The 20,938-nt window shown below is 41.0% G+C and overlaps 1 protein-coding gene and 1 long non-coding RNA gene across 3 annotated transcripts; both read right to left on the bottom strand.

Annotated features, from left to right (window-relative positions):
• On the bottom strand, nt 1-15,657 carry LOC111262774 (mitochondrial coenzyme A transporter SLC25A16). The gene is made up of 5 exons (XM_022837294.2): nt 14,569-15,657; nt 9,444-9,692; nt 7,353-7,522; nt 1,529-1,827; nt 1-1,068 (listed from the first exon to the last, which is right to left on the bottom strand). The coding sequence occupies exons 1-5, from the start codon at nt 14,624-14,626 to the stop codon at nt 897-899; spliced, it is 948 nt and encodes a 315-aa protein (XP_022693029.1). The 5' UTR covers nt 14,627-15,657; the 3' UTR covers nt 1-896.
• Nucleotides 15,658-17,066: 1,409 nt separating this feature from the next.
• Nucleotides 17,067-20,883, bottom strand: LOC111262776 (uncharacterized). 2 transcript variants are annotated; one of them, XR_015312043.1, is made up of 2 exons: nt 20,329-20,883; nt 17,067-18,062 (listed from the first exon to the last, which is right to left on the bottom strand). It is a non-coding gene; the product is annotated as an uncharacterized LOC111262776 (long non-coding RNA). The 2 variants fall into 2 exon arrangements; XR_002681852.2 differs by having other exon boundaries at nt 20,385-20,883.
• Nucleotides 20,884-20,938: the final 55 nt, after the last annotated feature.

The raw sequence follows: 20,938 nt of genomic DNA, 5'->3' as shown, positions 1-20,938 counted from the left end.
AAGTGTGCACTATCCCTGGCCGATGTCTCTACGATACACAAACATGACAACATATGCACGGTATACACATACTTCGTACTTATCTACCGTCTGCGTGTGTGTACGTATATAAATAAATATTTGTCTTTGAGCATTTGCTTCTTCAAAGCAATTCTTCATTGGCGAAGAATTCTGTGAACATTGCAAAAGGCATTAGGGAAGATATTGAGGACGTCTAAAGACGAAAAATAGAGTCCGAACCGGTGAAGCTGCTAGAGGGTGAACAGTTCGATTATTGGACAGTAGTAAACAGCGCGCGGTTGTCGTTGCCATCATTAGTCGTCCCATATAATGCTTACATAGATGTACGTTCGTAAACTGAAGAGAGCGCTATTGTCGATCGCGTAGCGTTCTATTTGACAATATAAGGTCCTCCGTAAACGCTCGTCAGGGCGATTGTGCGTTGTTGCATGCAGATCAACATTAACTAATGACATCGCCAGAGAGCGTCTTATACGACATTGACATATAATTACGATATGTATATATATATATATATATATATATATATATAACAAATGAAAAAGAACGATTACGAATAAACTTATATATTATACACCTGATTATAAATACACGCATTCGGCCACATAATAGCAATGATCTTAGCTGTCTCCTTTTTGTTTTTGTCGTTTTCGACAAAATGGTATGTTCATCTTTCACCATTTTCCTGTTTCCATGAATGAATCAGCAAACACTCAGAACAGCAACTACTACGAAGTTAGCGCTGGCACCGTTCCTGGCAAAACGTCGCTCACTTAGCTAAGTTGAAGGAATTCAAAAGCAGCTTGGTTACTTGAATTTGAAATTCGAAGGCGGATTTATATCTCAGATAGATTTTCTGTAAGCACATGATGATATTAGTTAACTCCAGTGTCGAGACCGAGAAGCTGCTTCATTACTTCGTATGTTGAAAAGGATACGGCTACCATGGGAACAGCTCGAAAGTAGTTGGCTGTCATGCCCCGATAGAGACCGCGCACCACTCCATGTTCGCGCCACGTCAAAATAAGCGCTCCGAAAAAGCCGATACTGGAAAATAGGTGCAGATCGAGAAGCGAAATGAATATAAACGTATTAGTAGATGCTTTAAAACAGTCTAACTTGTTTTTCATTTATTTACAGATATCGATCATCAGCAGCAGCATTGACGCGTGCCCGACACATGCATATACTTGTCAGATCAATACCGGTATTGACTTATCTCAAAGCAAACGTTTTAAACCACTACGCATTTTATGAATGCAATAGCAGACCGATAAATGTACTTTTCCTACTAATTAGTCCTTGCAAATTGAGTCGTGAGCAGTCACCGTGCTTTACTATGAGAGACTTCTACAACATCTTGGTCAAGACATTGTCGTAGCAATATATCAAAACGGAACTTAAAATGCCGGTGCTCTGTGTGAGGATCAAGTTTTTCAGAAGTGGTCAAAATGCTCTTCTGGCTAGGCAGGCCATTGGGGACCACCAATGAGCCGAGTATACTTACTTATACTTATTCATTTCCTTATACATTAGACTAAGTTGCATTCGTCTTCGGGCAACGTCCATCGGATAGCTGACAGTTTGAGCAATTGCTCCAGCAATACCGCCGCACAAAAGTTTGCCAGGAACGTTGAGCTGAAGTCCGCCGGAATTTGTCAGATTGGGCTGGGCAAAGACGAACGGAAATTGAAGCAAGAGTACTGCTTTGAGTTGTTCGAATACGTAAAAATTGATTCCCGCGTAAGGGACCATTCCTATCAGAGTAGGTGTTAGTCCTTTGTAAAGCGCTAATATTCCACCCTCCTGGAAATTAGAATACGTAACAGACACAAAGTGAATCTTCTAGAGGCATTTGTAAGAGAGAAATTACCTACGCGTCGAACCAAAGGTTGAACGAGCAAGTACAATAACAAACGTAAGACCCATTAGGTACTAATGACGATTTATATCCACTCTACGCATCGTTAACCCATCAAACCGAGCAAAAATCGCGGTCGCATTATTTACCCTGCGGATGAAACGCTAGTAGTTCCATCCCGGATAGGACGTCACTGCCCGCATTCGTCAGTTAATTTGCTAGTAAGCCATTCAAAACAATGATAATTATCCTGTCTTTATTACTTTGTGCATACAGCAAACGCTGTAACTACAAGTTGAAAGCTTTGACACGTAAGACCTGAAAAAAAGTTGTCTTGGGGTCGTTTCCTCACAAGACATTACAGCCTTAGAGATAGGAATATTTTGCTTGGGTCACGGTATCTTTTAAAATATAATCATAAATTTTCAACATCCGTAGCTACAATTCATGGACACTGCACGGCGCATATTTCATCGGATCTTTTATTTTTATGCATATATAGTTCAAGGTTGCTGCTGTTGATAGCGACAATTTGTAACGAAGTTTTGAAGATTAAGCTTCGACAAGCACCAGGAAGCGAACGGCCGCAATAAAAATATACAATTATATTTATACAATAAAAAAAATTGTTTTAATTCTGTATACGAGGTTAAATTCGACCTTGAATTCGACCCTAAATTGGGACGAACAATAACTTTTACTCATCATGAATTAACAATCTTTTTTTTTTTAACATTTAACAACCGCCTAGTAATAATAGGTTTATCCACGCTTGTCACCCGGTATATGCCGCTATCAGAATTTGAATGAGTTAATAGTTATTAATTATACAAGATTTATGAATGAATTTACATATTATATTTACTGTAGAATTTATTTTTAATACTTTTACAAAGTGATACTAGACATATTCATAATTATATCAGTAGCATCGTTTGAATGTTCGTATCGATAGCTTTTGTTAGATCTCTTCAAAATTTCTAATATCCGCAGCAATTAATGCTTGCACGAAAAAACGGGCTGCATGTACGAACCGTAGACGCAGACTGTTCCCGTACAATAAAATTGAATTAGTATGACATGCGAGTGCTGTTATGCTTCGGTGCGTTTGAGAACGATGGTCGGTCTGATGCACGTCCGCCCGCTAAATCGCAAGGTAGTAACCAGGAGTATAATTCGATTCGAGCCGACGATAGAATAGACGCGCTTTTATCAGCTGGACGTATAATCCTTAAGCAGCTGCTTAACTGCTGACCGTAAGTTGAATGTACGTAAGCCGTTGCTTGGACGCCAGTGGGCTATGAAGTTTTTCATTGAAACATTTAATCACGATCCCTTGTGTAGTCTGATGATTGGCCTTAGCAATGATCGCAATGAGGCACCAGCGTCTCTCGGTGTATCGAGGCTAACTATCGTCATATAGTAAGGGTTTCAAGATAATCATTGGATGAAAACCCACTGCTGAAACAGGAGATACTAATGGCAGCTGTTCGAAAAAATACTCGAAGCTATATCGTACACGCCAGAAACGTGAACAGTATTAACAAATCCAAGTTAGGATTAAAGGCTGCCAGGGCAAATGCTTGCTCTTCATTTTAGCCAATGCCAAAACTTCCATTTTAGCACGAGTGAAGCTTCTTACGCAGAGAAGATGAGAACACGTAGGGCGGAGATCGCTATAGTGGCGACTTCCTCTATATCTACCCGCTCTGTGGTTGTCCGTCGTGGAGAAAAGCTTTTAGAACTTCCGAACCTCGAAGTCCGGCCAGTCAAGGCCAGAACGAATGGGTATCCTTGGAACAACTGTCGCAGCTCTTGAATATTGATGCGAATATAATTAAAACTATCTGTGCGTCAGGTAAACTTACCAATAGCGCATAACCCAAAAATGGGCTAGAACTTGCACAGGTATGAGATACTGCTGCCATTCTACACCGCTTTGTTGCAGTTTTCGATGACAAATCTAAGTCGCGTGTTCTCAAAGTATTGTGTTTTACGACTTCGAGCAACAGTGCGGTACTATAAATCGATTTAGCTTTGATAATAATTTAAAAACTAAAAGGCAATTTTGATATGTAACAAATTGATTGAGTAATCTATTTTGGTTTGTTGTCTTTTGTTGTGTATGTGGAAAATAACTTGTTTTCTATGTATTATGTACCTAACTTCTGCAGTTGGTGACTTTTCTTACTCGAACCCTACAACTCGCCCAGCAGATAAGTTGGGCAAAGTCAATTTGGCAATGGAAACACGCGGACGATGAAGCCACCAAAACATAGCAAGGGACCGCATTAAACAAACGCAATAGAAATGTTTTTCTTTCTTTTTTTTTTTGTTTGTTAATTCATGCGTTAGGGTGTGTGTAGGCGTTCTGCCGGAATTAAGAAATAGGCAGTGGAAGCTAAAGACTACGAGACCTAATGTCTCGTGTTATCAATGTTGGACTGCAGCGAGCTTTGCTCAGAGAACATCAGTTATGCATACATCTGAAAGTGCTTCAAGTTCAATTATATTCCGTTATTGAAAATGTGAGGTAGTTACGCCTTACGCGCTTTATGTTCAGTATCGCTGTTATGTATTCTATCAGACAGACGGTTGGTTTTCAGCTCCCAGCAATGAGACAAAGTCTGTTTATGCCTGGGTTCGAGACATTTCCCGAGATATAATCTACGAAACGAACTGTCACTTGTTTCACAGCAAGTAAAATGAAAACTGTACTTTATAAAAACAATACGTCTTTTATTGAAAATCTCTGCCAAAAACACTAGGGGAACCGCCATTTCTGTAATGCAGACGACTATGTTCAGCTAACAAAATTGTTACGGAAGGAAACTAACCCATAGCTTCGTCCTCGCGAGTCCCGCGTTCAATGGCTACTATTACTCGTATGCTGCTTTGCTTACTGTAGCTTCGACCGTGTACGATCCATCTGAATTCAAATAAATTTACTTAGCTTCCCAGATATGTGCTTCTTATCCACAGACGACGCTGTTGTCATTTCAATAGCTTGCGATGTTCTACTCGAGCGTTATAAATAAGCTATTTGTTCTTGCTTCGAAATCATCATCCTTGCATAAGTGACGTGTCATCAAACGTCGCCTGCCTTGCTATACCTGCGATATGGACTTGAGCCGACTGAATTACTCGAAGGGTCAAAATGTCTTATTAAATGTACAGTACTAATACTGCTACCAGAAATGTACGTCCTGCCTCTATAAAATTTCGCTCGTTTAGAGAACTAACGACGTTCCACCGAACATATATATCTATAGGGTGTTTTCGAAATGTTTATAATCATTCCATACCGATTTCGTGTATTGATCCATTATACATAATATTGCACATACTTGTCGATAACATTAGTAAGAAATCCGCCCAATTTTTTCGATTCAGCTGGCAGAAATATCAGGTGTTATTGGGAGCTTGAAGTATATGTGATCCATGTTTCCAGGTGAGTGATTGATGCAGCTATAGAATGAATTTTTGTTAATAAAAACGAAATGACAGTAACGTAGTTTTGCTTTTTCAATTGGTTAGTGAACCTGTCATAAGCCTTTTAGTCATCCGTAATTCTATATTCGTCGGGGATCATCCGCGGAAGTCCCACAGTAACTGTTCGGAGTAATAAGGTGCCGGTCTTTTAGCTCTTCACGTGTCGCAGTGTCAAGCATCGATCATGAAAATTGAGTAGACGAATTAGCTTACGCGAACATATATACCCAGTCGATTTTTACTTTGTAAGCACCTAACAGAGGCGAATAATTAATGTTCGTATACTTCTCGTGCTGTTTTCGTCAAGCTTTTCTTGTCCCGGTGGCTTTGCCATAGTGCTATTCGAGTGTTAGCGACTAGAACTACGGCGTCAACAACATGATCTGTAATACTAATGCAGATGGTAGTGTTGCTTAGTTACTTAAATGCATCTACCTATATGAAGAACAACTGTAGATAGATAATAAAGGTTGTAAAGTACGTCGTGCGCGTTGTGGTGAAAATCGCTTTGTGGTTGATGTATTGCAAATGACGCTGGGGTTGTTATATCGATCCTGAATGTGGCAGTTTACAACGAACAATGCGTAGTCGCCGACATTGGCGGCGGTGTCGCTGCTGTTGCTGCTGCTGTCACCGTCAAACTAGCGGAAAGGTCTGCTGCAATGTAGCTGTACCTCAACGAGCGTATGTGAGCGTCTTGTCTTGCGTGTTTGTTGTATATGTGGGTGTGGGTGTGTGTGTGTGTGTGTGTGTGTGTGTATGTGTAGAAGCGTGCCTGCATGTACTTCTTGATATGCCTCCTTGAGAGATTCTTTTTGGATCGCTGATGCCGGATTGGTGATGGGGTGTTGTGCTGAAGGTGAGCAACATGTCAGACCAGCTTCCTGTGCGACGCAAAGTTGTAAAGGTTTACAAAGAGTAGTTCAACGAACAACTGCTGCAGTTACCGCGTTGCGAGTGAAGAGAGTGAAGCTGCCCTACGACCATAACGATGTTGACAGACACAAGGTCCCGGACATAATCAACGTAAGCGTGCTCAAGTATTATCGCATCTACCGTGAAGTTAACGATTAAGCGTCGTTAACGGCAACCGTCTTACTGTCGAATAAGCAGAACTTCTAACAGAGTGTAGTGCAATCCTTCGAATGACACATTCGAATGACACAGGGCTAGCTCGTCAATCGTTATTGCATCGTAGTATACTATAATACGGGCAGGCAAGAAAAAGGCCGATTGATGCGGAAACTGAATGGTGGCTGGAGGGGGTGTGAGAAAATGGAAACCGCTGAGACGAAATATAGTGTTACTTGCTGTGTATTTCTGTTACTAATTTCTATAGTATTCCTTCTATTTCGTTAGCCGACAGTAGAAGAACAGGGTCTATATTGTGAGACAGGAAAAAAACAGTTAACGACAGCAAATTGCGGTAACAAACAAAGAAGCCATGCAGAAGTCAACGAGCGTCCACTGTGTATTGATACACATAATGGTGTATTATGTATACATTTTCAAATACAATGTTGTGGATAACTGTACATTGTGCATTACTTATTGTACAATAATTATTGTCAAAGTTCTAAATTTTTGTCTGAGGACCGCCGTTTATCTATGCGCCGTTTTGATTCTCTTACGGTCCCGGCAACCGTCCTCCATCCCTCTCATTGACACAGAGCGGCGAGTGTTTGATGCTGGTATTATTTGTCCCGCTTTTTGTTCGGGCTGTACTTACAAACACAACTATATGTTTTTTTTCTACAAATCACAACCTTCCTCCCAAACAAACCGGTTAGATATTCGTTTGCATACATTGTAGTTAGGAAGGTTTGCCTCGAAGTAAATAATGATCATAATTGAAGCTCGTTAATGCGTACCATAAAGCTCACACGCAACGGCTGGACCAGCTGTCAACTCTCTTAATATACGTTTAATATAAAATAGGCTTAGCCCCATTATGTTTGATAGATTTAAAGCAACAAACCTTTTTGAAGATATTGACTATCGTATCGAGGATTCCGCTATATATGTGCTGCCCATTAACCTGGAACGCTAACCGTGCCCTGACCATGTCAAGAGGATATGTTGCGAGAACGGCTGTCACACCAGCTGCTGAACCTGCCAAAAATTTACTCGCGTGTGGACTACTCCTACCTAAAAAGCAAACATCATAGTTAATGAAACAAAAGATACGGTTCATCGTTTCGTATAATAATTTCTACAACGTATTAATGCAGTCTATTAAAGCTAGATGCTCGATAAACGTAAAATTTGAATGAAGATAAAATTGGCCAGACCATAGTATAACGGTACGAGACAGCATAAATGTAAAAATAATAATTGAAACAAACAGCAAATATTACAAAATGAATCTTCCTGAATTAACAGTCAGTAGTGCTAATTTTCAGACAATTTGCCTCATCCATACACCATGTCCATTAGTAATACAGGCAATGCCTGCTAGTAATACTCGCAAATCGCAGCACAGAAGAAGAATGATTCGGTGCTTAAATGACAAGCAGTCGGGCATTGCACACACATACGCACTGTGTGAGTTCCTACGCGACTGAATACAATGACTGATATCGTAGACTTGTTTAACCTCAATCAGTCTCGTTTTTTTTGCCGATTTTGGTAAAATAGTGGATTGCCCCAAAGCCTGATATTAGATGGATCCATCCGCATCTGCTCATAACTGATGCTCGCGGTGCAGGTCTTATGGGTGTCGCTATTTCTGCAAAAGCTGCCAAAGTCGTTCCTAATGAACAACAAAACAGCAGCTGCTGAACAGCGAGAAAGCGCCCAGGAAAGAGACAGGTCAACGGGACTTCGTCGCTTGATCCATCTATACAGGCGTCTTTGGGTTCATTCTAGCAGTCGTGTAACCTGCTGCCGCAGTCAATCTGCTGCCGTAGCGGACGACTCACAACAACAGTACATTGTGGCCGACAGGATTCCTTCGGTTGACCCAACTTTTGAGCTCTTACTAGCCATGAAGAGTCGAAGAGCAGCAAAAAAGAAGTGGGATACCGATGGAAAAAGAAGAAACCCATTTCTTAAATGGCCACCACAAGCACTTTGTTTTCGGTGCCAGTGAATCGGCAACGAAAGAAATCTTCGGCGATTGATAAGCCTGGCTATCACAGTCATTGCTTACTACGAAGCATCGTGCACGACAATTAAATGTATAGAAATAGGGAGCGACACACCAACAGGTTTCTACTATGGCGACAGTCCACGAGGCTTAGGGCTGTGGTACTGCAGTGTACAGGGAATCGTATAATAATGGATGCGCTGGCAGTCATGGCATGGCATGGCATAGCATCCGTTAATATGTCAAGCAAACGTCCGTATCAGGTAATTGGCCGGATCACGTAAACATATCACACGATAGGCTATAAGATTTAAATGTATATAACCCTAATGAGGAACACAATGCAACGAACAGGTCATTAAGTCACAGTTTCGGATCTAATCTATAATAGAGTTTTACGTCATTTAATTAAATATACCCTTATAAGAGCTTCATATATTTAGTTTCATACTTTCTGCTTACGACAACAAACAAAGTTCAACTAAAATAAATAAACTACGTTCATATAAAAAGATTACCTTAGATGTATTTATTTATGTTGGTTTTTACACCTGTGTAGTGCTGACCCAGTTCGACCTAGCTGATGAATATTTATCTAGCAAAAACCAAGGTTTTTTTCTCTGCCACCACTTTATAAATAAATGCACTTTGAAGCTTCGGATAAGAATAGAAATAGCTAAGAGTAAACTGCCTTCACTTTCTAAAGTTTCCGTTGATAATACTTATTATAAAATCCGTCAGCATCTAATTTATTGCGGGTCTATCTGGCTTTCAAAACTTTCAAAAATAACCACAACCTTTTATAGAGTTCAAATGTTTCTGGTACCAAATAACCACTAAAATATATTAACATCGTAGACTCTAAAAATAGCAAATAAAGTTCTACGAAGCAGTAGTTAGTGCAGCTTTCTAGCCGTAACTTTAGACTAGATTAAAAACTATAGAGAAATAGATTGGTCAGTGTAGGGAACATTCGCTTACCAATGGCAGACTCCTTGAAATGTTTTTTGTACGTCTCAAACGAAAGAAACTGCACAGCTGCGTACGGAAAGATCCTCACCATCATGGCATTATTCCCCTTATAAAGGCCTTTGAATCCCTCCTGAATTACTATACCACGAAGTCCGCTGACGACTCCATGTTGAGCATAATGTACGTTGTGTGCTTGCAGTAAAATTTTAATTCGATCTAAAGGAGCCACAGTTGTCTTTGAAGCCATTCCCGCAATGCCTAGAATGCAACAAGATCTTTTAAGTTATTTTAACATAATGGCAGGCATAATGTTATGCGTACCTAATCTTGTTATATAGCGCTGAAAGTGCCTTTATGATTCTTTTGCAGTCGTTCAATGTTCACTTTGAGATTAAGTGAGGATCATTTCTGATCATTCTTACCTACCTAATCAGTTAGATTCGTTGACGAAAAAAACTACAGTCATTGCTAGCACGTTGACAGAGGTGTATGCCATTTATGCCATAAACCGATGGAACGGAACCTGGTTATAATCAGTACATCTTTTGAATTTATTGGAAGACCCCGATGCGAAAAGTGCGATGGTCAATGACTGAAAATAGTCTCGAAGATGATGTCCGAAGATGCAACGAATGATCGTTCAAAAGTGTTACTAAAGCGATTGGCATTTGCGATGCTGTAATAGAAATAAAACTCATCCCGGTAGCTGCTTATCGTCTAGCCTGTCCAATGCGATGGTACAACGCCAAGAATTTGGGTCCTTGTACTTTCAAGTGTAACAATAATAAGCTATTTGATGACTATTGAAAATGTTGCTAGAGATGGCGGACGTTTGAAAGTTTTGCCTATTCGAGAAGCGTCTTATTTTCAAGAAAAACAAAAGTTGTTGTTGTTGTTGTAGTCAGGGCGACAGTGTTACTCTAGTCAAAGCGTTAAACCATATTTCTCTATGAAATATTATAGAGGCACAGCTATATGCGAGCTGTCCTAGGGGTTGAATGTCAGGGAAAATTAAATGTTGACACATTTTTCACTGATGTGTACATTATGCAAAAGACGACGCGTGAACGTTATTCCTATGAAACAATATGTGCGTAAAATATCGTCAGTGACTGCAGCGAACTACAGACTTTTCCTTTTGTCTGTATGTTCACAGAATCCCCCTCGATTCGTTAACTTTTCAGCGTTCTTTCAACTGTCTCTATCTGCAGTGCTTAGGACCACAGGTGGCCTTTCGGACCTGTCAGACTCAAGTTCAAATAACGATAATTATAATAGTAATGTTAAAAACACTAATGATTATAGTGAAAATGCAAGTAGTTACTATTGTGAGCGATTTCTTGCCTCATACAAGTGGCTAGTACAATCTAATGGTACTTTTTCTATTACGCTACATTAGTTCCATTATTGTGACGGTCGTAATCGGTCGGTAATAAATATTACACGATCCATACATATCCCTCTGTCCTATAGCCTTGTTTTTTTTTCGAAATAGTGAACCAAGCCGCTGAATATTGGCTGACGAAACTGTACGACGTTGTCCGCATATGGTGGGTGAACCTGGGTTTCCAGCCGCCTTAATAACCATAATAACAATAAGGTCAGAATAACCATTGTGTACATCATCAACTAAGCTCAATTAAGCATCACCAGAAGATACATTCATGCTCCTAGTTTTAATACACCTTAAAGGACGTCACCTTCCGGCGCATATCCTCGAGTCGCTCGCAGGACAGTCTAGCAAAAACAAGATTTCGCCCATATTAATCATGTTTCCTCCTTAGTGGTATTAAACGAATTAAGATGCAGGCTTATCTGCATGCTGTAGGTATATGTATAGCGAAAAAAATTCCGGTGTTCTCTCAGCCAGTGAATAATATCTCGAGTCATGATGGTGACTAACGTACGATTGAAATAACTAGACTATCTCTAAAATATTTTGGTTCCGTTTAAAGTAGATAAAACGTAACACACAAAGATGGTTAACAAAATTCTCTGAGAATGAACGTGTTAATTATCAGTCATTATAACACTGATATGTAAGCCCGCTCCGGGGCTTTTAACAATTTAGGAAGAAGCGCCGGAATATCACCTACGCCTCACGGCTGGCGTCTAGCAGTGCAAATAAATTAAACTTAGGATATTCCTTTAAAGGAAAAATAGGGAATTTTTTTGCGTGATTTTTTTTTGGTTTGGATAATATTGCTTTTCAACAACAGCTACATATGATTAGAAATGTCTCTGTACGCCATACTACAAGTCATGGCCTAGCTCGGTCCTACTATATCAATTTGGCGTCTGCCTGGTTGATGGGGGGAGCAGGATTCATTGCTTCACGTAAAACTACTCTAGATAGGGTGCTCCGCAACAATCTACTGCTGTGCATTTCGCTGCCAAGCTAGAAACACTGATAGGTATTATCCAAATATAGAGTTCGTCCAATATGTCTCTCCAGCGATATCAATTGTTACTGTTCCTATCCACAGTGAAGCATTCAAATGGAACTAATCTTACATGGTGTCGATTCGGCCATCAATCTGTATTTTCTCCTTCTATTTCACCGGTAATGTAATCAATGGCTACTGCGCATCTTATCACCATTATACGATTTTCACTTGCTAACGCTATCAGCGCAGATCAGGAAGATTTATACAAGGCAGCGGGGTAGATGAGCCACTACAATCATTTATGTGTGTGCATCTGTGTCGAATAATCGCGGAAGACTTTCATCGGTTCGCTTTTCATGAGCAGGGAAACGCGCCGGTATTCTAGCAGGCAACAGTAAAAGAAGAACGAAGACAAGCAATGAATGACGACGGACAATCTTCAGCCAGCCGATTCATCAAAAGGAAGCGAATAGAAAATCCAATGGGAAACTATACGGGCTGTATTTCACACTAACAGTTGAACTTAATCTTTGTCGCCTTTTCCGCAGCCGTCTTTCAAATTGCAGCCACCTGCTAGCCGCATGTTAACTAGGTATCCATCCTATATCTCAAAGTATCCAGCATCCCATAGGGCTCATTGGATCGGATATTTTTTTAGATTTATTCGCTTGACTTCTGTTTAACTGAGGAAAAAGCCAACGTGAAGACGTGCTCGGCTCCTTCGAGCGTACATACACATCCATATACGTATCAGGGCGTATCAAATGAATGCACATATGACGCTTAAAAACTGTTGAAAGGTCTCATTGTACATCATACGTATAGATATATGAACTGACAATTACTTTTATCTTGAGTTGCATAAAGTTGGCGCGAATTTGTCGTATGTCACGACAGAAGGAAAAGCAGCATGGAGGAACTATTTTACGCTTCTTAAGTTATGAAGCTAACCTCGACTGAGGGAGCGTATCCAAACGATAGCTTGCCGCAACGTCTTCTAATCTCGGCAATAACTTTTAACGCCGAGTAATACCGGTTCATTACAAATCTCAGTACAGATAAGCGTCCAGACCACTCATCAGTCCAATCAACAATTCATTAGTCTTGGACAAAATAATCGCTTGATATGATTGAAACGTGTTAAACTTATGTCAAAGGTGTGCTAAATTATCATATACCTCGATCCGCTATGAGCAATCATAGAAATCACGGAAAATCGACTGCATACGGGTTAATGTTACGGCTTACACAGAAGTTTAATGGTTTTTAGATATCTGTGACATGTTCATTTTTGCAAGAAGCTTTGGTTTAAGATTTATTCTCAAGCAATTTTTATCAGATCATATTTAAAAAAAAAAACATACACATATCATTATACGCAAAGATTTATCTCGTCTGGCCACTATTGTCATCCGAGTGGATCTTTTTATAAAACCGCGCTACAGTTATCAATGGTGTTCAGAGTCTGTGTAGAATATATTCTCAGTGACGCCTAATTTTAGACAGGGTTTACTTTCGTTGAATGCAAAGCGAGACGTTTGAGAGCGGAACGGGTGTCAAGACACGCCCTTAGTGCTCTAGTTAATTTTCTATTATTATTTGCCGTTCAGGTTAGATTGACAGCGCGAGCTAAAGAAATATTTCTGGAATAGTCGTAATATTGACGACTGGAGTCGTCTTAGTCTGCAGGTCAATGCTAACAACGCGATTCATTTAAATCTTAAAAGCGGGCTTTTTTATTAGCTCAAACACAAAACTATCAGCCAGTCGCATGATGTTGTGAAGTAAAAAAAGACGCTACATAGAACGTAGTAACCTGTAAACTGCCTATGTGTTATTTAAAGGAGCAATCCATTTTTGGCGTCACTAACAGATGTAAACCAGCACTTGAAAATGGTCATACGTTGTCAGACAGCTGTTTTGTTTCATACTGTTTGACGCCCGAGAGGACAGCTTTCTTCTGCAGCACTATCTGATTGAAGTTAGTTTGAGATGCATGCGTCTATAAACTCGGCTCCGAAGGTCTAGGACGAAAATTTCATTACAGAAAGGCTGTGATAAGGTTACGAATGTTGATCATTTTTCGTACAATGAAAATGATTGATACATTAACCTCGCTTGCGGAATGATGTCCCGGAGGGCTAATTAGTAGCGTTGGTCACTAAGGCCCAGTATCGCTGGCTGAATGCCCCCAACAACTATGGCCTAGATGTATGTACGTACATCCAGCAGAAGAAATAGAGAAGTAAGTTCCGAAAATATAAAAAAAAAAGATCCTTTCACCTTCGAAAAGTTTTTCTAAACATAGTGAATCCTTATACTATTTAGATTTCTATATTTTCAGTGAAAATCAATAGTACATTTATGCGTTTACATTACGCTGCGACATTTAGTAGTATAGGAAGATCAATATAATTATGGAGGATAAATATGTTTTTTTCTGATGTTTGTCCTCTGCTTCAGGTACCGGTCTGCAGAGATATAGAAGAGCCCTTGACAAACGTATCTGACGGTGGAGTGCAGTTGGTGCACTCAGACGTGGATAGGTAGAAAGCGAATGTTGTACTGCATCGAAGCAGTCAGTGACTACCGTTGATTGGAACTGACTTGAATGTGTTATATACATGTGGGTTAAATTGGAATAATTTTACTATTATTTTGTTAATCAGTGCGGACAAATGATTAGACATCCATCAAATATTTATTTGTAAATACACTTAAATGCAGTAACGAAGTTTGCTCTATACCTCCAGCGATGAAACTTTTCGTCGCAACTGAAGTCGTAGATTGTTGGCCATTGTCCATTTTACCACGTTGAAAGTTATGTCTCCACTATGGAGGACGAATTACTTAAACACCACCGACGTTGTTCGGTCTAGAGTGGCGCTCGTTTCTCTTTGTTTCACTTCCGTGACGTGTGGCTAACTTTCACAGCTGCATTCTATAAATAAACATTCATCGATGAATACTGCCCTGCGGGTCGGATAGGATACGACGCGTATTAATCCAGCCACCGCACAACAACAACAACAACAACAACAACGGCCACACGAATCCACTAATCACCTCCGTGCGCGCTGGTGACAAAACACTCTCCTTGAATGGGTTCGGCTGACGATCCTTCGTACCACAGTTGGCCAACGAATAGGATCTTGACTAACCGGTTATCCTCTACTGGGAACCGCACACGTTTACTCACTCATTCACGCTCCAACCTAACGTGACAGAGACGGTTGCAGACATCACAGAAACGCATAATGCAGTCTGTGCCACTGCTGCTGCGTCTGTAATCGTCGTCGTCGTCGTCGTCTTTGTAACCACCTCGCATTAGCTGGGTTACCTCTACTGTAACAGTAAATTGAAAGCAAGATCGCTAAAACACAGCCAAACGCGCAAGCAAAACACAAGAACAAATATACGAAACGGAAAAACTCTTGAAAGAAGGTTTGTTTGTCTGCTTGGTATCTCTTTACATATCTGTGCGCTCGGCGAACAGCTGACGGTTACAGCTCGCAGCCTTCCGAACCCAAGCAAACGAACGTCAGCGTAACGTTGCACCGGAGAGCGCACTACGTTTGTCCACCACCGCGCTGCCCGTTTTCCACAGCTGTTGTTGTAGCAAAGTGACTATGTCGGCGCCGGTAACTGACGACGATCCGCGGCTGTCGACGATCGTCGTCGTTGTCGTCGTACTGCGGTTGTGACTCCACGAAGGGGAGGAATAGCGCAGCAACTGCAAGAGTCGCTAGTCAGCCACTCTCCGTCAGCAGTTTTCGTTCAACGGACGAACCCCAACTAGTCGGTCAGACGGCCAACCATACGTCCATATAGGCAGGCAGGCAGACAGACAGACAGACAGACCAACCGACCGATCGGCCGGCCGCTAGGCGAGCGAGATCTACGTAGCAGCAGCAGCAGCAGCGACGGCGACGGCGACGGCGGCGGCGGCGGCTGGCAGCTGTTGTGCCAGTGCAGATTTAGTGGTGCAACCGTTGCTGCCGCTGCTTTCCTGTTGCTGCTGTTGTTGATGCTTCTTCACTTCGGCACCGAGGGGGAGATGGGGGGTAGGAGTAGAAGGAGGAGGGCGATGAGAAGAAAGAAGTAGACGTCGTTGTCGCAGTCACCGTAGCGGTTGTTACCGCAGTCGTGGAAGGTGTAATAGCGCGCCAAAGATGCCATCGAGCTTAGATGACCGGGGACCCTGATGGAGGGCAACGAACACCAACGCCGCCAGGCGGTAGCAGCAGCTCGATGAGGAGGCCGTAAACGAAATACGGTCACAACAAACGCCGCGGTGGGTCACAGCTGCATGCACAGGACCGGCCGCATCCTTTGTGCCAACGCTAATGGTATCAGTACCAGCAGCACCGTTGCCAGCTTTACGCTTAGCATTATGCTCTATGTCTGTGACATTTAGCACGAGATGTAGACGAGCTAGCGAATCGCTAAGCGGAGCTCGAGCACCTTATAAATAAGAGATGTGTATCTAACTGATGCTTCGCGTTTCTGTCTGGGTTCGTGCAACCCCCATTACTGCCACGCCATTGGCTACGGCGGTGGCGGCAGGATCCGCTGTGCTGATGCTGTTCAGAGTTAATGCCGGCTTAGAGGTCTAGTACGAAGCGACAAGCAGCAGTGTCACATGTTTTCCCACCCTGGGAACATCGAGGCCATCAACTCATATTTTTTTCCTGCCAGTTTGACTTGGTATGAACGGAAGGGGGACACTACGATCAGTCTTCTGATATTTTCGAAGCATCGTACAAATATATTGACAGGACGTCTTGTGGTTGTGTCTTATAGCTTCGCTCATACAGAGCTTCCGTCACAAATAATACTAACACCCAACCGATTATCTAAGCTTAGCGAGTTGTAAAGCATAAGTACATGAAACTTAGCGTTTCATTTTTCGACATTTAGCCCAAGTGCAGTAAGAGAGTGAGGATATGTTAAAGAGATGCGCAGAGCTACGAATAAAGATGTGTGAGATTCAGCAAAACCGATTGGGTTGTTATGTAGCATTGGCGGCATCCACTCGAACTTTTGCTTAATTAAGTTGAATGAAAGAAACAATGATATCTAAACGCGTTCCACAGCAGTAAAACACACCTTATTCATTCAAAGACGTCGGTATTCAAACCAGTTTTTACAGGTAGAAAAAAAGATCTTTTACCTTTTAGTTGCTTTGTTTCGTTAAGTATAGAGAGAGATTTTCTATGTCTAATTTCTGTAAAAATCAACGAACTTTAAAAATCAAAGATTTTTTGATTTATTATTTAGCCCATATAATCATCCATGTTAACTACAATATCAAGTTATTGTATTTACTCTCCTCAAATGAACGAAAGACAAATTTAATAGGCTGTTTTTTTGTTTGAATCAACAGCGAAATAGGGCCTTCTTGAAGGTGATTTCTGCCATATGATTCGGCATATGCAGTTTCCCCCAAAGATTTATACGCAAGGTGTGATTTTTCACTAAAAACATTTTATGACAGAGTTACATGCTATATATATCCGGAATAGAATTTCAAAAAAGTCAAATGAAGCATGTACTCAATTACGATTTACTTATTTGCAAGTACAACCTAAATATCAGTTGGCACTATACTCTTGGTGTATCGTAGATATTCTTCAAGTTTGTCCGAGGCGATCGTAATCGTGTTACTGAGATCGGCGCGCGTTTCAGCCGCGATGATCGCCAAGATAGACATGCCGTACGGGCGACTCGCCGCTGCTACTGGACGTGCAGGAATTGCAACAGTATCAGACGTTATTTGTTCAAGGTATGATGAAGGGTTTCCCCTCACGACGAAAAATTTTCCTACATCCGAATTTGGTAGTTCCAGATTCGCCAATAGGCGTCTGGGTTTTCGCAACTTTCCTAGTGGAGGTCGTTTGCCCCGAGAGGGAGGTAGACGCAGAACTGTCGGTAGTTGAGCAGTATCTCCATAGAGATGACGGACTCGATCCCTTTTACTAACTCCTGGTTCCTCCGTACACTTGAAGTCATCCAAAATTTCCTTTTCATTAAAAGTCGTCGATGATGTCTCAAAAGTGGCACAGTCGTCCAATTGGGCTGAACTATGACCACGTACGTCGGTGGGTCTTTGGTAACATCTGCTTAGCTTTGAGGAAGAATCTGCCCTCACGTCCATAGTAAATTATACTAGGTATCAACAGCAGGTTGCAAACTGTGTCTACGTCCCGGGAACGAAGTTGATCACTTCAACAATGGGCAACTGAAAAAAGCAAAATATCGGTCGAGTTTTTATGATACCAATACCGGTGACATTTTTCATTTATAGTGCCTTTATAATTCTGTTACAAATTAATTTCGGTTGGACCAGTAGACCCAAATTAAATTAAATTAAATATATTATTTTTAGAATGTAAATAGATAAGTAAAAGATCTTAGACATCAGGCTACTAAAAACGAATCGGGCGGATTGTAAAACTGGATAACTTTTACATTATATGGTGCTAGCACATGAAATTTGCTTGGGAGGTACCCCAGTCTTCTCGAAACTTATGGATGAGAGGTGATCGGTTTCACTGTAGGAAAAATAAGTTCAGACGGAAAATACCCTTCAGTCTTAAAAACCAATGTTTAGTAGCCAAATTTTTGCTACTGGAAAAACAGAGCGCTTCGCGAATTTGTCAACGATTGGTGAAGATATTTGGCAATACAGCCTAATCCGAAAGCATAGTACATGAACTATGCGAAATTTGAAAAAGGAGACTGGAATAAGGCCAGTAAGAATCCGATTAACTGCCACAACGAAGGAAGTTTTCTCACAATAACAGGGTCTGAGGCCTAAGGGTTCCGTCGTCTAAAATCGGCATTCAACATGTGACGTGTCACAAAATTAGAACATAACTACTGAAAATGCGGAAACTAAGTAAAAAAATGAGTTCTTTATGAACTGACTACAGGCCAATTGGAAATGCGTGCGATGTATTCCACTTGCGATTTGCGGAACTTTAATCAACAAAAAAGTAGCACACGGGCCCCATAGACGAAGAAATAGCTCAACCTCTATCGCCGGCCGCGAAGGGCACAAGCGAAAGAATAGTGGCGCTCTGGGGGAACTTTACTTCGGTGGCAGAATTGAGTTAATTCGGATATAACCTGGCGGCAGTATTTATAACGGACATCAGTGGCATCCGCTACTAAAAGATGCTCGTCAAAAACGAAATAATGAATACAGTCTGCTAGCTCCAATTATTCAGAAGACTCATAAATCATTGGTACGGCAATTGAAAGCACGCAATCTGATTCTTTCATGACAACGTCAGACCTCATTGCCGTGCTGCGTGCATCATCCTGAATTGAGCAAATAAATATCTAACCTTAGCTCACCGATTCTTTTGATCTCATCCCGTGTCGTTACAGGGCTTTAAAAAAAGAACTGATGGGAAGCACGTCCCACTATCGATTAACTTCGAGAAGCCATTGATGTGATTGAAAAATCACGTATAGAAACGCGAATGATGGCGCTGGCACCAGCGGGAGAAAGTTAAAGGAGAATATTTCTAATATATTAAATCATGGTACCAGCCCCACTAACTCAAGAAGTTCTTCATTTCGAAGTATGCCGGATTCGCTCGTAACGGCCGAACAGCTTAAAGAAATGTTTACCGACCTTCTACATTGACTTTTATACAATGCCAACGACTCAACAGTGTCCAATCAGTTAAGGTGCATTTTGCGGTAGGGCAGTTCGGGTAGGAAGACTTTCGAAGGCGATCAACCTTAAGTTTGCAATTTGCATTACGTACTAACTAACAAGGTACACCAAACATCTGCCTCAATATGAACGTTTAAATTATGACCTAGGAAATTATTAGACAATAGCTTTTTTAAGATCTACCTCTGCGCCCTACATACAAAACGGACTAGACGCCATTTTAGTTCACAGTATGGATCGATCGAATCTTGACATAAGTGTACGAGGTCAAACTTGCTCTTGGGGAACGTATCTTCCAGTTTGCAGATCCAGGCCACCAGATAAGACGCAGTTTCCAACAACGCGTCTACCGAGGACTGCGAATTTGATACATTGAGCAGATTATGATACACAACGAAATAACATACTGTTCTAACATATTGTTCACTTTTAAGGAATTGTTCATAGAAATGTATAGAGAAGTGATCAAAAACTACATCCTGTGGAGCAACGATGTCTGAAAAACGCGCGGAATATTCACTTTTAGTTTAAATCATCATGGTATGTATTTACACGCATAATAAATGTATGTGCAAGCGAAACCTGCTCTCTTACAATACACTCCACATACGCTGGAAACCTATAGAATAGACCTAAGCTTCATCTTGTAGACTCGTGAAATTGATTTGATTCATATACAGGGTGTGACAAAAAAATTAAATATTTATCGATAGTTTTCAGTTGTGTAGACTTCACTTCTTAAGCTCGTTTTCTTATGACGTTGCGAATCCAGTCGTCGAAGTAATTATTCTTATGATCTGGTACTCTTGTCACTTACCGGACATCTCGCTGATACCCTTGTGATAACTATTTAATGCTCGAGAATAGGCTTACCACTAACGATTTTGATTGGCGAGAGTCTGAAGAAACCAGTCGCAATAGATCAGCCAGCCGCCTGGGAGAGAACCTGCCAAGCCAGCAATATGGCTTCTCTTTCTCTCAAAACTATGGAAAGACGAGCGTTATCATGCATCTAGATCACTTTTCGACGACTTCCTTGGCCCATAAACGACTTCTCTTGCACATGGATAGCACGATACTTTTGCAGGTATTTTAATTTGACGTCTCAGACATAACAAACAGGTAAAACGTTATAGAGAACAACAAGTGCTGTCCAGTTCTGCAGGACTGTCTGGAGATAAATCGCTGAGTGGCTCCCTACCACTTCCTAAAACCCCAAAGTAACCGTTGAAACATTGATATTTCATCAATGTTTCAACGGTTACTCCATATACAGTGACTTCAGAAATACGGTGGAAAGTTTATGTCAAATGTGTCAAAAAAACTCGTTTTGAGATACTGAGCCACTAAATGAACTATGTCACCTATAGAATATAACCCGAAATTCAATTTCAAGAAATAATTTTCAATTTTTTTAAATTTTTATT

This window comes from Varroa jacobsoni, unplaced genomic scaffold (assembly GCF_002532875.2).
Source record: "Varroa jacobsoni isolate VJ856 unplaced genomic scaffold, vjacob_1.0 scaffold_700, whole genome shotgun sequence".
Lineage (NCBI taxonomy): Eukaryota > Metazoa > Arthropoda > Arachnida > Mesostigmata > Varroidae > Varroa > Varroa jacobsoni.
Note: the sequence above shows the minus strand (reverse complement) of the source record. Positions and strands in the feature narration are given on the sequence as shown.